We start from the raw sequence: 11,885 nt of genomic DNA, 5'->3' as shown, positions 1-11,885 counted from the left end.
CAAAAACACTCAGCTTATAACTAGGAAACAAAGCGAACCAGGTATATCCAAGGTATATTTATAATAAAGTAATGAGTGTATGTATTAGTTCGTAAAGGGCTCACTGGTCTTGTGCCGTTCCGGAAAGAAATGTTGTCTGTTGTGTAAAAATATGATCAGTTCTATCGTATTTTGTTTATTTTTTTTCGTACTTAGGTTTTAGCTTTCATTTCCTTTATGATTCGATTTTCCCACCAAAAAAATCGAACTCAGAACAATCGATTCAAAGATTTGGTCAACGTCTACGTATTTTAAGAAGCCCAGTGCAGGTCGTGAATATTTAAGTAGCGTGTTCATATATAACTAACTTTATCCGCGACGCGTCCAACCAGCTAGACTGCTGATGCAGGTAGGAGCTGGTATTCATCGATGATGCACGGTAAAAATGGGGTAATGTCAATGTCACACTTCATTACTGGTTAGACGGTCATCGTATCTTCAAGTAGGAAAAATGCTCAAAATAAGGAAGTTATACTGTTACTTAGAGACCCAAAAGGGTCAAAGTGTTAACGCATTCGCCAAGCCAGTAATGCAGTTGAATAAAGTTTTTTTTAAAGGGAAGAGAAAAAAGAGGGTACCGCGTCTCGTGATGAAGATTTCGTAAGGCTACCGTCTTTTAATCCCCCGTACATTTGTATCTTCTGCCCGATACCATTCTTGGCTCTTTCATCAACAAGCATCGGTAGGGCTGTATTTATTTATTCTGTTCTTTATATAGAAAGTTGCCCTACCTTGTCGTCATTTCGCTTTCCTTTTGAAATATGACGAATATATCCTATGGCTCAGTTTCCATATTTAGAGAACGCAAGTGATTCAGTAGTCTTGCTTATGGACTGTCACTGAAAAAAGAATCCAGGAACTGCTGATTACAACCTTTCACAATCTGGATGAGTTGAGGCTCTGCTATTAGTAACATCAATCATCTATACTTGCTATATGCATCAAGAACTTAGGACGATAAAGAAAAGAAAAGATACACCGCATGGAAGTATTAACAATGCTTCATTAACATGGCGAAATACCTATGTGCCTTTTGAGAACCGTTCAGGGAATTATTGTCCTGGTTACATTTGAACGATTTGGTCGCGTGCCAAGTACTGCTTCATTCTCGACAATGCTTCTCCCTTGAAGCTTTCTTGTAAGTTCTTCAGAACTATCTTATAAAATATTTCTCCTGAGTCTTTTGTTTACATTTGATTCCGCCCGAACAATGATAGCTGCAGTGTTTTCAAGAAATCCTCGAAACTTTATTTTTTTTATTCTTTTGTTTTCGTTTTTGTTTTTGTTTTTGTTTTCGTTTTGGATTCAATGTTATTTTGAAGATCTGTATTTCTTTCTACCCTCGATTTCTTCTTTGTACATAACTAAGAATAAGTTATAAAGTAGAATTGAGTCAGTTGGTTCTGGATTGCACTGCTGACATCAATTGAGTTGTTGAAGATTGTATTAAGGGTGAAAAGAGACTGTTCTGAACCGGGTTTTATCGAGCAAGAAACGTCATTATTTGTTTCCACCTCTGTTTTATCAGTATTTATTTCGTGAAGAGCATAAAAAAAAACTGTGCCGCATACATAGGTTACTGAATTCGCTGATATATACTTTGACAACTCTTATTCATTCTATCATACCATCTTTTAACAATGGACTCTCTTGATAATATTATACCATTTACTGCACACGCTTTTTTAAGACCCGAGTCGAAGCAGTGCTTGTTTAATTCAATTTCAGAATGGTCGTTACTTCAAGGAAAACAATGCTTATTTAGGGTTCCTCCTGGATTTGAAATTGTTAGGACTGAAGAGAACTCCTCTGATTCAATTTCAGTGTCCTGCATTCTTCGAACTAACAACTTGGAAGATATTACGAAATGGGATCCACTAGCCTTCTCCGAGTTAGCCCTTCACTTGGAATCCGATAATAGCGAATGGTATTCCTTATTTCAGTGCTTACTTCATGATTGGAACAAGAAACATTATAATGCTAATATAGTCTTACTGGGAAGAAATGATGTGAAAGAATCTACAGTGTCTAACGATGAGAGACTTATTTTGTTTGGACTGAAAAGTAAACTAGCCATCATGGAGATAGAATTAAAGTGTGCAATTGCGGTGAAACAGCACAAATATGTAGATGTGATAGATTTTAAAGCCGTATCAATGATGCCCCTATTAGCAGGTCAAAATGGGGGCAATTGGAAACATTTGTCCGAATGTTTTCATACAGAAGTCATTGATTCACAGTTGGGAATATTAGGTCACGATTACCCATCGAAGCTATTCTTGCAAAGTGAGCAAAAATGCGATGCACTGCTTGCTAAACAATGCTTAGAAAAGAAATTAAATGATATTCTTGATGGATCCCTACATGCCACTGCTATACCAAATGTTTCTCCGTTGAAAATAGCATACTTAAAAACCGTATTTCCTTCGGAAACAATAATGAAGTTGATGCAAAAATATCCATCATATATCAATTATACAACGGGAAGTGTGCAGTTGCAAAGTAATTCTGCAGCTCTACTGGACATCGTTAGAAAAAGATTTGTCAGAAATATTTTAGCTGTTATATCAGAAGTTCGATTTTGGTTTACGGAGTCAAATGATGCAACGGAACTTATCAATAGAACATCAACATTCAAAAGAATTGCCTCTAAGAATAATGTCATATTCTCTACAGATAAATTCAAGAATTTCTTCAATTTTGTCGGGTGTCATGCTTCTATTCAGCAGACTTATCTTGATATCTTAGCAGAAGATTTCCAATGCGTACAAAATGTGAGGTTCACATTAGAATTAGATACAATTTACAAAGACTTCATTTCAGGTAAGAAGAATGGTAAATTAATGAAGATTATGGACCGGAAAAAATGTGCAATTTCATTGGAAAATGACTCAAGTGGTCATATGTTAGTTATTTTACAAGGTGAAGATTGGCAACAGATACAAGATAGCTTCTCCTTATTACTCCAAGAACTTCCATGTGAAAAGTCCTTTTTCATACCAGAAGCATACCATCGTCCTGTCATTGGTACGGGTGGATCAGTAATTCAGACAATTATGAGAAAATACAACGTTTTCATACAATTTTCTAACAGCTTTCAGTTACCGCAGGGAGATTGGACTTTTACAAGATACGACAATGTCATCATTAGGTGTCCTTCAAAAAACACTATCAACATTGAAGCAGCAAAAGAGCAACTATTAAGTCTATCCGAGCAGTATAGTCAAGTTCAGAAAACGGTCTATGTGAAAATGTCTCCAAGCCAATATCTTTATTTAATCCATATGAATTCTGATCTTTCATTCATCAGCGAGATAGAAAAGGCTCATTCATGTTACATTTCATTCCCTCAATCTTTGCCAGTAGAGGGCTATCACATTAACGTCAAAGGCAATGATACTGGACCGGAACGAGCCGCAAACGATATTATTTCCCGCTTTGGCAGGGAAATGGAAATTCACATAAAAAACCCCGCATCAGAGAACGAATTTTCAAAAGGGTTATTACTGCCTTTGTCCTACAGCAATGTGCAGTTCACACAGAACAGAAATTTCATTCGATTAACATTCAGTCCTCTGATGAAGCCTTCACAATTAGAAGAAATAATATTTTTAATTGACTCTTTCCTTAAATTGTCCAATAACAAAATAATATCAAAGAGAGAAGTAGCGCATTATACCTCTGTCACTCCTTTGTATAGGGTTGGCAAACAACTGAACACCACTATCGAAAATTCACCCCAAACTTCTATTCTCAAAAGCTTTTCTCAAGTACGGATTTGATATTGAAATGATAATGAGTAAATGACTTATTACCTGATTTTTTGACAATGAATGTAAGAATGAAACTTCTATAAATAAGATATAGATAAAAGGGTAGTTTTTCAATATCATCAAAGCATTACCGATTGTTTTGTATGGCAAGAAATCCCTTCCCCAATTAATTTGAAATTATAATCTTGTTCCTAAGCACTCATTAAGTCGCATTAGATTCTCTTCGAATTGCTTCAACCCAATATTTTGACCATCAGTGAAAAATGTGAAATCCTTTCTATAATATTGATACATATTGCTTGATCGATTGATAATTCTATTCCGATGATAGTCAACAGTCAACAAATTTTTTATAATCTTTTTACATTTATGAGAGTCATCAATCATGTCTTTAGAGTAGGCATCACTAATCGAGAACGCCTTGATAAGAAAACAGAGGGATTTCTGGACCGAGCTTCGAAAATCCATAGCACTCATCCCAGAAACAGATAGTAATTTACTTCTCTTTAATTCAAAATCCTCAATCTTGAACTTGTACCTAAGGTATGTCGTATATGACTCCTTCACCATTTGCCTTTTGGAAATGAATTGTCTCATTCGAAGGAATCTTCTATAAGATGCAGTCAAGAACTCTTTGTCTCCAAGTGACTGAACCTGTTCTTCTGTAAGGTAAAATTTGGAAGATGAATTGATGCACACATTCGTGGCAGTGACAATGGATTTCCTAGATTTGATGAGCACCATTAATTAAATTGGACAATGTTTTGACTTTAGTACACCCCACCCCTATATGTGAGTATAAATTTTCGGAGTTTCAACGAAAAAGCTTGGTGCGATACTGGAGAATTGGATTATACGAATTCAGAACCGCTGCTAACACTACCGTATATTAGAATACTGGTGATCTCAACCGCTGTACCCACGAAATGTCCAATCAGAGAATTGTTGATGAAAACAAAAAACCACGTGATCAGATCTTTGTTGAAAAAGCAATACTATTTTTTATAGTTTGAATCGATGAGGTAAAAAGATTGTCCAAGCTCATCTCATCATCTGAATCGCTCTTCAGAAAGCTAGGTGAAATAAAACCATGCTAAGTGTAGAACTGTGAAAGCTCATCAACCAGAGAATGGTAAAACCTAGGCCCAGAAAGAATGGCTTAAGCCAATCTTTAGAAACTAAAATAAGTGATCTAATATACCGTATGCTAGATGAAAAATCTTTGGAGAAGCAGCGTGAGAATGCAAAAAAAAGAGAATTATTGGAAAGAAGTGATGTTCAATCTGATGACAGCAGTTTAGAGGAGTTAAACACTGAACTGGCAGATATATTTTTAGCAAAGGATCTTCGTTTTCCTGAAGTACTTGCATTTTGTCAAAGCAAAGATTTGTCTCTTCAAAGAGTTAAAAAGGTGCTACTAGAAAAAACTATCCAGAAGGCATTGCTACAAGTGATTGATGACGAGTTAGAGGAAATGGGACCATTAATGGACCAGGAGAAGCCTGAATCGAATGAAGAGGTTCTATCTGATAAAAATCTAATGTTTACACCTAATTCGAACGATTTAAATAAAGACATTACATCCCAATGGCAGGTTTCAAAATTAGAGAAAGAGGAGACAACTGAAGGAAAGAAGCTGATCAAGAAAAGAGCAAAAGACGAGCCCAAGGACAAGATTAAGAGACAAAAAAAAGATGATAGGTCACCTCCAAGTTCCAATTTGTCAACTTTGGGGGGAATGGACGATGTGATTGCTCAATTAATGGAGCTTATTGGATTACCGATATTACATCCAGAAATATATTCTGCCACCGGAGTTGAACCACCTAGAGGTGTACTCTTGCATGGCCCACCAGGGTGTGGTAAGACATCAATAGCAAATGCCTTAGCTGGTGAGTTGCAGGTACCCTTTATTTCCATATCTGCTCCATCGGTAGTGAGCGGGATGTCTGGAGAAAGTGAGAAAAAGATTCGAGAGCTATTCGATGAAGCAAAATCATTAGCACCATGCCTAGTATTTTTTGACGAAATCGACGCCATTACTCCCAAACGAGATGGTGGTGCTCAAAGGGAAATGGAAAGAAGAATTGTTGCCCAGTTATTGACATCTATGGATGAATTGTCATTTGAGAAAATGGAGGGCAAACCAGTGATTGTAATAGGTGCAACAAACAGACCTGATTCTTTGGATGCAGCACTAAGGAGGGCTGGCAGATTTGACAGAGAAATATGCCTCAATGTGCCAAATGAGACATCTAGGTACTTTATCTTGAAGAAAATGGCCTCCAGTTTAAAGATCGACGGCGAAATTGATTTTATCAAACTAGCAAAGCTTACACCAGGATTCGTAGGAGCAGATTTGAAAGCTTTAATAACTGCTGCAGGAACATGCGCAATCAAAAGAATATTTCAAAACTATGCTGGATCCAATGATGTTGACATGGATATCGATATAGATGCAGAAACCCAATTAAAGAACACAGCAAATATGATTGATCCTCTTCCACTCTCCATTATTCAGCGCTTTATAGATAACTTCCCAGACGCTTTGACAGCGGAACAGCTTCAAGGTTTATTCATAAAATATGAAGACTTTTTAAAAGCTTTGCCTACCATCCAGCCTACTGCTAAGAGAGAAGGGTTTGCCACTGTGCCTGATGTCACATGGTCCAGTGTCGGTGCTTTAGATAAAATTCGTATTGAATTGAACATGGCTATCGTACAACCGATCAAAAGACCAGAGCTTTACGAGAAAGTTGGTATTAGTGCGCCAGCAGGTGTTCTTTTATGGGGACCTCCAGGTTGTGGTAAGACTCTTTTAGCTAAAGCTGTTGCTAATGAATCCAGAGCAAACTTTATCTCCATCAAGGGTCCTGAACTATTAAACAAATACGTTGGTGAATCAGAGAGGGCAATAAGACAAGTATTCAACAGAGCACGTGCATCCGTACCATGTATAATATTCTTCGATGAATTAGATGCTCTCGTTCCAAGAAGAGATGCGTCTTTGTCGGAGTCATCTTCTCGTGTTGTTAATACCTTACTAACAGAATTGGATGGTTTAAACGATAGGAGAGGAATATTCGTTGTAGGCGCGACGAATAGACCAGATATGATAGACCCAGCGATGCTAAGACCAGGGAGACTCGATAAAACCCTTTTCATAGAATTACCAAATTTCGAAGAAAAGGTCGATATTATGAGAACTTTGATTAGATCAAACGGAACTCCAATTGCAGACGACGTAGATATAAACAGGATTGTTAATGATGAACGTTGCAAGAACTTTTCGGGTGCAGATATCGCCGCACTGGTCCGAGAATCATCCGTCCTGGCTCTCAAACGAAACTTTTTCAAAACTGATGAAATCATGTCAGTAGGGGAGAACAACCTAGACAAAGAATTCGAAGATCTCACAACAAACTCTCCAACTGAAGATGTAATTGTCTATATGAAAGATTTCGAAAACGCTTTAAAGAAAGTAAAACCCTCCGTCAGTGATAAGGATAGAACTAGATATGACAGACTAAACAAAAGGATGGGATGGAACGATTCTTCAGATGGGTCTGAATGAGCTTTAAATTCTACAAATATGTAATAAATATGATGTCATTTCATGTGATGTCCTCTTCTCATCACATTTTTTCTTACTTTCCATACGTGTTCATGTCTCTTCTTTTGGTAAAGAGAAACGTATGGAATATCAACTTCACTTTTGAATATGCCATTATTTGGGTATAACTCGCAGATGGGTGTTTCCGTCTTTCCACGTACTAAGACCCATTTGTTTTCCGTTTCTCTTAAGGCCCGAAAGAGGTTCTCAGGAATATACATGTAGATGAGGGACTGTTCAAGATCAATAGAATGAATCAAAGCAAGTCCCACAAATTCAGTGTTAATTTTTGAGTAATTCTTCATCACTGGGAATATGCCCTTGAATAGCACGTCTGGGGTACTATCTGCCCTATGAAGAGCAACGACCGTCCCATCTAAAGATAGTTTGATATCATCGTGATACAAAGAGCTATTGGAATATTGGAGAAACTCAAAACCAACTATACCGCGGTTGCCAATAGAAGTTAGTTGAGGTTTCTGCATGACCAATGGATTGATTACAAAATTTCGGTCATATTTTTTATGTAAATATGCTGTAATCTTGAACTGCCTGATTTTAGCTGCGTTAAATCTTTGTAAAGCATGGGATATGTGTTTACCCACAGCAGGAGAATGCAATTGTAGTATTATAGGTTTGTAAGTTGACCGCTGAGTTGTACTGAAAGCGTCAGGGACTTTAATTTCGGACGAAAAGGGCAGCCCATTATAAGATAGAAATATGATGTGAGTTGGCTTGAAATGGTCAAGTGCATGGTTGATAATTTTAACACCAAATCCTTTAATCCACCCAGGAATATTTAAAAATGATGTCCCCATGAAATTCTCTGTCTGCCACTCTTTCAAAAGTGATTCTACAGCGTTAGAGTATGTTTCTGGCCAATCCTGAGGTGATGAGGATCCTATGAAATGCTGTTTTATGGTTGTGAATCTTCCTTGGCAAAGATGTTGGCCTAAGGACATAGATTTCGGGTCTACTTTATTCCATGATATGCTTTCAGGTGGCGAGTACTCTGGCTGACCAGGATCAATATCAAGGTAGTGTATGGCTTCATATGATAGATCGTTGTTACTATGCAAAAATTTTTGGACAAGAAGCCGCATCAAAGTGGATTTTCCTGAGTTCTTACCTCCTATTACCATGACCCTCATATCTTGTGACGAGTTAGCGTGGAATATACGCATTTCATCGATGACTGTTGACCATTCGGTTGATATATCCAATATTCTTACAGAATCGGAAATTTTACTGATAATGTTGAACGTTAGTTGCTTTCTGGCAATTCCCGGTAGCAATGAAATATTCAAAGGACCCCACATATCTCTAAGCTCAGGTAATAAACTAGATAATTCTGTTATATTGCAGCCATTGCTGATTTTTAGGACGCAGTCGTAGCTTTCGATCTGTGTTGTGAAATGTTGATATTCTCGGTTAAGAAACAATTTAGATTCCCAACCGGCATAAAAAGAAGACACTATTGGCGAAATTGCATTACAAGCGGGATGCCAGAATTCCCAGTTTTTATAACCACTGTTATAATGAACGTTGTTATATGTAATCCCGCCTTTTATAATTTGTAGATTGAACTGACCGCATATTAGAAGGTGTTGATTCTTTTCTAAGCATATTATAACTTCAGTACACTCATCGGATAGAGTGAAGAAGTTCATGTCAACAACGGGCGAATACAGCTGGTTTGATTCATCTTCTTCGTTAGGAAAGTCATTCCCATTCGTTTCCCTGATATCATCATTGTCATAGTCATCTCCATCGTAGAGTTGCACTACTGGCGTTTCGCTAGAAGTCTTGTATTTCTTTTCGATTTCTCTTTGTTCCACATCTGAATCGTCTGAATCGGTGTTCGCGGTGTATGTTAGAATATCTTCAGACATCTCAAATATGGTTCTGTTGGAAACCGAGCAAGTGGCATTCGAATGCTGAGTTTATTGCACCTTACCTCTTCTCATCTCATCTCATACTGAGACTTTTTTCTGTTTTGTTCTGAAATTTTTGTTGACATTTTACTGAGCTCATAATCAGTGCATCTAATAGCAAGGGAAACCAAAAGCTGTCGTCATCTTGAGAGAAAACTCAAAATCAAACCTACCGGGAACTATGCATGAATTATAGTTGTACATACTCCTTAGAAAATAATAAAAAACATTACATATAAACTGTCAGCTTTAACCTTATAATTGTATCCACAAAAAAAAATTATAAACAAAAAAAAGAGATTGCCGCCCCAAAACCATGTCATCAAGTATATGTGTCATAACATTGCAGAAAAAATTCGGAGTAATATTCTACTATAACGAGGCTATATCACAACCTGAGGATATTTTGATAGAGATATCTTGTTCGACGGAATTCTTCCTTCAATGACACATTCTTTGGAGTCACTAAATTCATCAAATGACGTAAAGCCTTGCTCTTCCTCTTCCTCTTTGAATTCATCTAACTCCTCCATAAGTTCGCATAACAAATAATCTTTAACTAACTTGACAGTTGAATAGGTTTCGTAGAATAATTCCAAGTCTTGCTCTTCTGAGGATAGATTTAACGAAGTGAATGACTCCTCCAAAGATACGTTGTCCTTTTCGGGGATATCTTCGTTAGCCTCAGCATCCAACAGCGCAGTTCTTTGGTGTAGGCTGTAATTATTCGAGTAGTGTTGAGGATAGAATGCTGATGATGATGAAGAAGGAGATGTTTGATGTGTATCAAACCTGTTGAATACGGACAATACCGGAGGTGGAGCTCCAACATTTGGCCTGGCTGAAATACTGGGCAACTTAGGGATTAGTGGGTATGATTGTGGTGCAGGTACCGGGTTAGGACCCAAGTTAGCGGTCGGTAGGTTATTGTTAGCATAGTTTCTAGACATATCCATGGATAAATTATTGAAGAATCCAACAGCGGATCTCAATTCAGCACCGTGACCCACGAGAGGACGTTGCTGGGTTTGGTAAGGAAGAACCATATGGTGCGATACCAAGTTCGGGGAAACTGCAGTGGACGAAGCAGAAGACGCAGAAGGAGGGGAAGTTGCGTTGTTGTTATTAACAGGTAACAGCAGGACGATGGCCATCTTTTCTGCCAATTGTTGAGAGTACACGGGTTGTTGAGTCTTCACCTCCTCGTGAATAAATTTATCCAAAGAAATAGATGGTAAAGTGAATCTCTGATGAGCACGGGATCTGTCATTTGAAATCTTTCCCAGCTTATTGGATGGCTTCGGACCACGTTTTTTTTTCAGTAGTGAAAGTTCTTCGTTATGTACCTTCAAATGTTTCTTTAAATCTTGAGGTCTTTTGAATTTTTTATTACAAGTGGAGCAAGCGAAAGGTTTTAATTGCACATGAACTCTCAAATGAGACGTGATATGGTCTCTTTTAACTGTTTTAGTCTGACAATCGCCCCATTGACAGTTCAGTTGCAAATTCTTCTGTGATTTACGGCCAACATGATCTTGGCAAAGATGATGATAAAGTAGTTCGGGAGAAGTGAACTCCAAACTACAGCCTTTCCATTGGCAGCGGTGCAAATGAACAGTATCTTCGTCAGAGCTAGAAGGCGTAGAGGCAGATCTCATACCAGTGGTGGAAAGGGGTGAAGACGCAACACATGCCTTTCCATGAGGGGAAGCCGGTCCGGTATGAATGTTAGCTAGAACCCCAGCTGAGGATTGACTCTCTTCGCAGCTACTACTGCTGTTGCTGCGAGGAGATGGATACGAGCGAGGAGACAAAGGACTGACAGCCTGCTCCTCCGAACCGTGATCGTGACTATCGTGATGACCATGGATATCGCGCAAATGACTACCTGAATCAGTGCCGGTACTGGCATTCAATAAGTGTGCGATAGGTGACATTTTATAGGAGAAAATGAATTGAATATATGGACTTCGTCAATGGCTTGACTGTTTATTTCTTAGCAATTTGCGGATTGAAGTGATTTGAATCAAGAGAAGAAAGAATCAAAAACTTGTGTACAGGATGAATATAGTTCAGTATATCAGCACTTCCACACCTAAGAAGCTTTAGAACAGCGGACAGTGCTTATTAAACCTACTTTCATTCGCTGTTGGGCTGCAGAACAATTATTGGGTGAGGACCATTTTAGCCTTGTATACAATTTTTGCTTTTTTATATTTTCATTCATAAAATCTATAGAAAAAACTTATAATAATGTTAAACGATTATCTCCCCCATATATCTTCGAAGTGTCAAAAGAATGTTCTTTATCTTCGCTGAGATTTGGTGTAAGTGAAGTTCCTGACAACATGCGCAATACAGATAAGTAATATTGTAGTTATGTATTAAGCACATAGAAGTAAAAGGTAACGAAGTTACAAATTGTATCGTTTTGTATTGAGTGATGTAGTTGAGTGACCTTTGAAGTAGGTTCTGCAGCGAGAGAGGGAACTAAAGAGACAACTGGACTTTGTTGAACGTAAAAGT

The 11,885-nt window shown here is 37.9% G+C and overlaps 5 protein-coding genes across 5 annotated transcripts; 2 read left to right on the top strand and 3 right to left on the bottom strand.

The window, feature by feature from the left end:
* Window positions 1–1,679: 1,679 nt before the first annotated feature.
* Window positions 1,680–3,821, top strand: KLLA0_E00881g (uncharacterized protein; the record flags this gene model as incomplete). The annotated part of the gene is made up of 1 exon (XM_453988.1): window positions 1,680–3,821. The coding sequence occupies one exon, from the start codon at window positions 1,680–1,682 to the stop codon at window positions 3,819–3,821; it is 2,142 nt and encodes a 713-aa protein (XP_453988.1).
* Window positions 3,822–3,989: 168 nt separating this feature from the next.
* On the bottom strand, window positions 3,990–4,556 carry IRC19 (Irc19p; the record flags this gene model as incomplete). The annotated part of the gene is made up of 1 exon (XM_453987.1): window positions 3,990–4,556. One exon carries the CDS (start codon window positions 4,554–4,556, stop codon window positions 3,990–3,992), a length of 567 nt encoding a protein of 188 aa, XP_453987.1.
* Window positions 4,557–4,941: 385 nt separating this feature from the next.
* Window positions 4,942–7,386, top strand: RIX7 (putative AAA family ATPase RIX7; the record flags this gene model as incomplete). The annotated part of the gene is made up of 1 exon (XM_453984.1): window positions 4,942–7,386. One exon carries the CDS (start codon window positions 4,942–4,944, stop codon window positions 7,384–7,386), a length of 2,445 nt encoding a protein of 814 aa, XP_453984.1.
* A 35-nt stretch (window positions 7,387–7,421) lies between these two features.
* On the bottom strand, window positions 7,422–9,317 carry GRC3 (polynucleotide 5'-hydroxyl-kinase; the record flags this gene model as incomplete). Its single annotated transcript, XM_453983.1, has 1 exon — window positions 7,422–9,317. One exon carries the CDS (start codon window positions 9,315–9,317, stop codon window positions 7,422–7,424), a length of 1,896 nt encoding a protein of 631 aa, XP_453983.1.
* Window positions 9,318–9,742: 425 nt separating this feature from the next.
* Window positions 9,743–11,296, bottom strand: RIM101 (alkaline-responsive transcriptional regulator RIM101; the record flags this gene model as incomplete). The annotated part of the gene is made up of 1 exon (XM_453982.1): window positions 9,743–11,296. The coding sequence occupies one exon, from the start codon at window positions 11,294–11,296 to the stop codon at window positions 9,743–9,745; it is 1,554 nt and encodes a 517-aa protein (XP_453982.1).
* Window positions 11,297–11,885: the final 589 nt, after the last annotated feature.

This window comes from Kluyveromyces lactis (genome assembly GCF_000002515.2).
Source record: "Kluyveromyces lactis strain NRRL Y-1140 chromosome E complete sequence".
NCBI lineage: Eukaryota > Fungi > Ascomycota > Saccharomycetes > Saccharomycetales > Saccharomycetaceae > Kluyveromyces > Kluyveromyces lactis.
The sequence above is the reverse complement of the archived record's forward strand: the minus strand, read 5'-3'. Positions and strand labels throughout refer to the sequence as shown.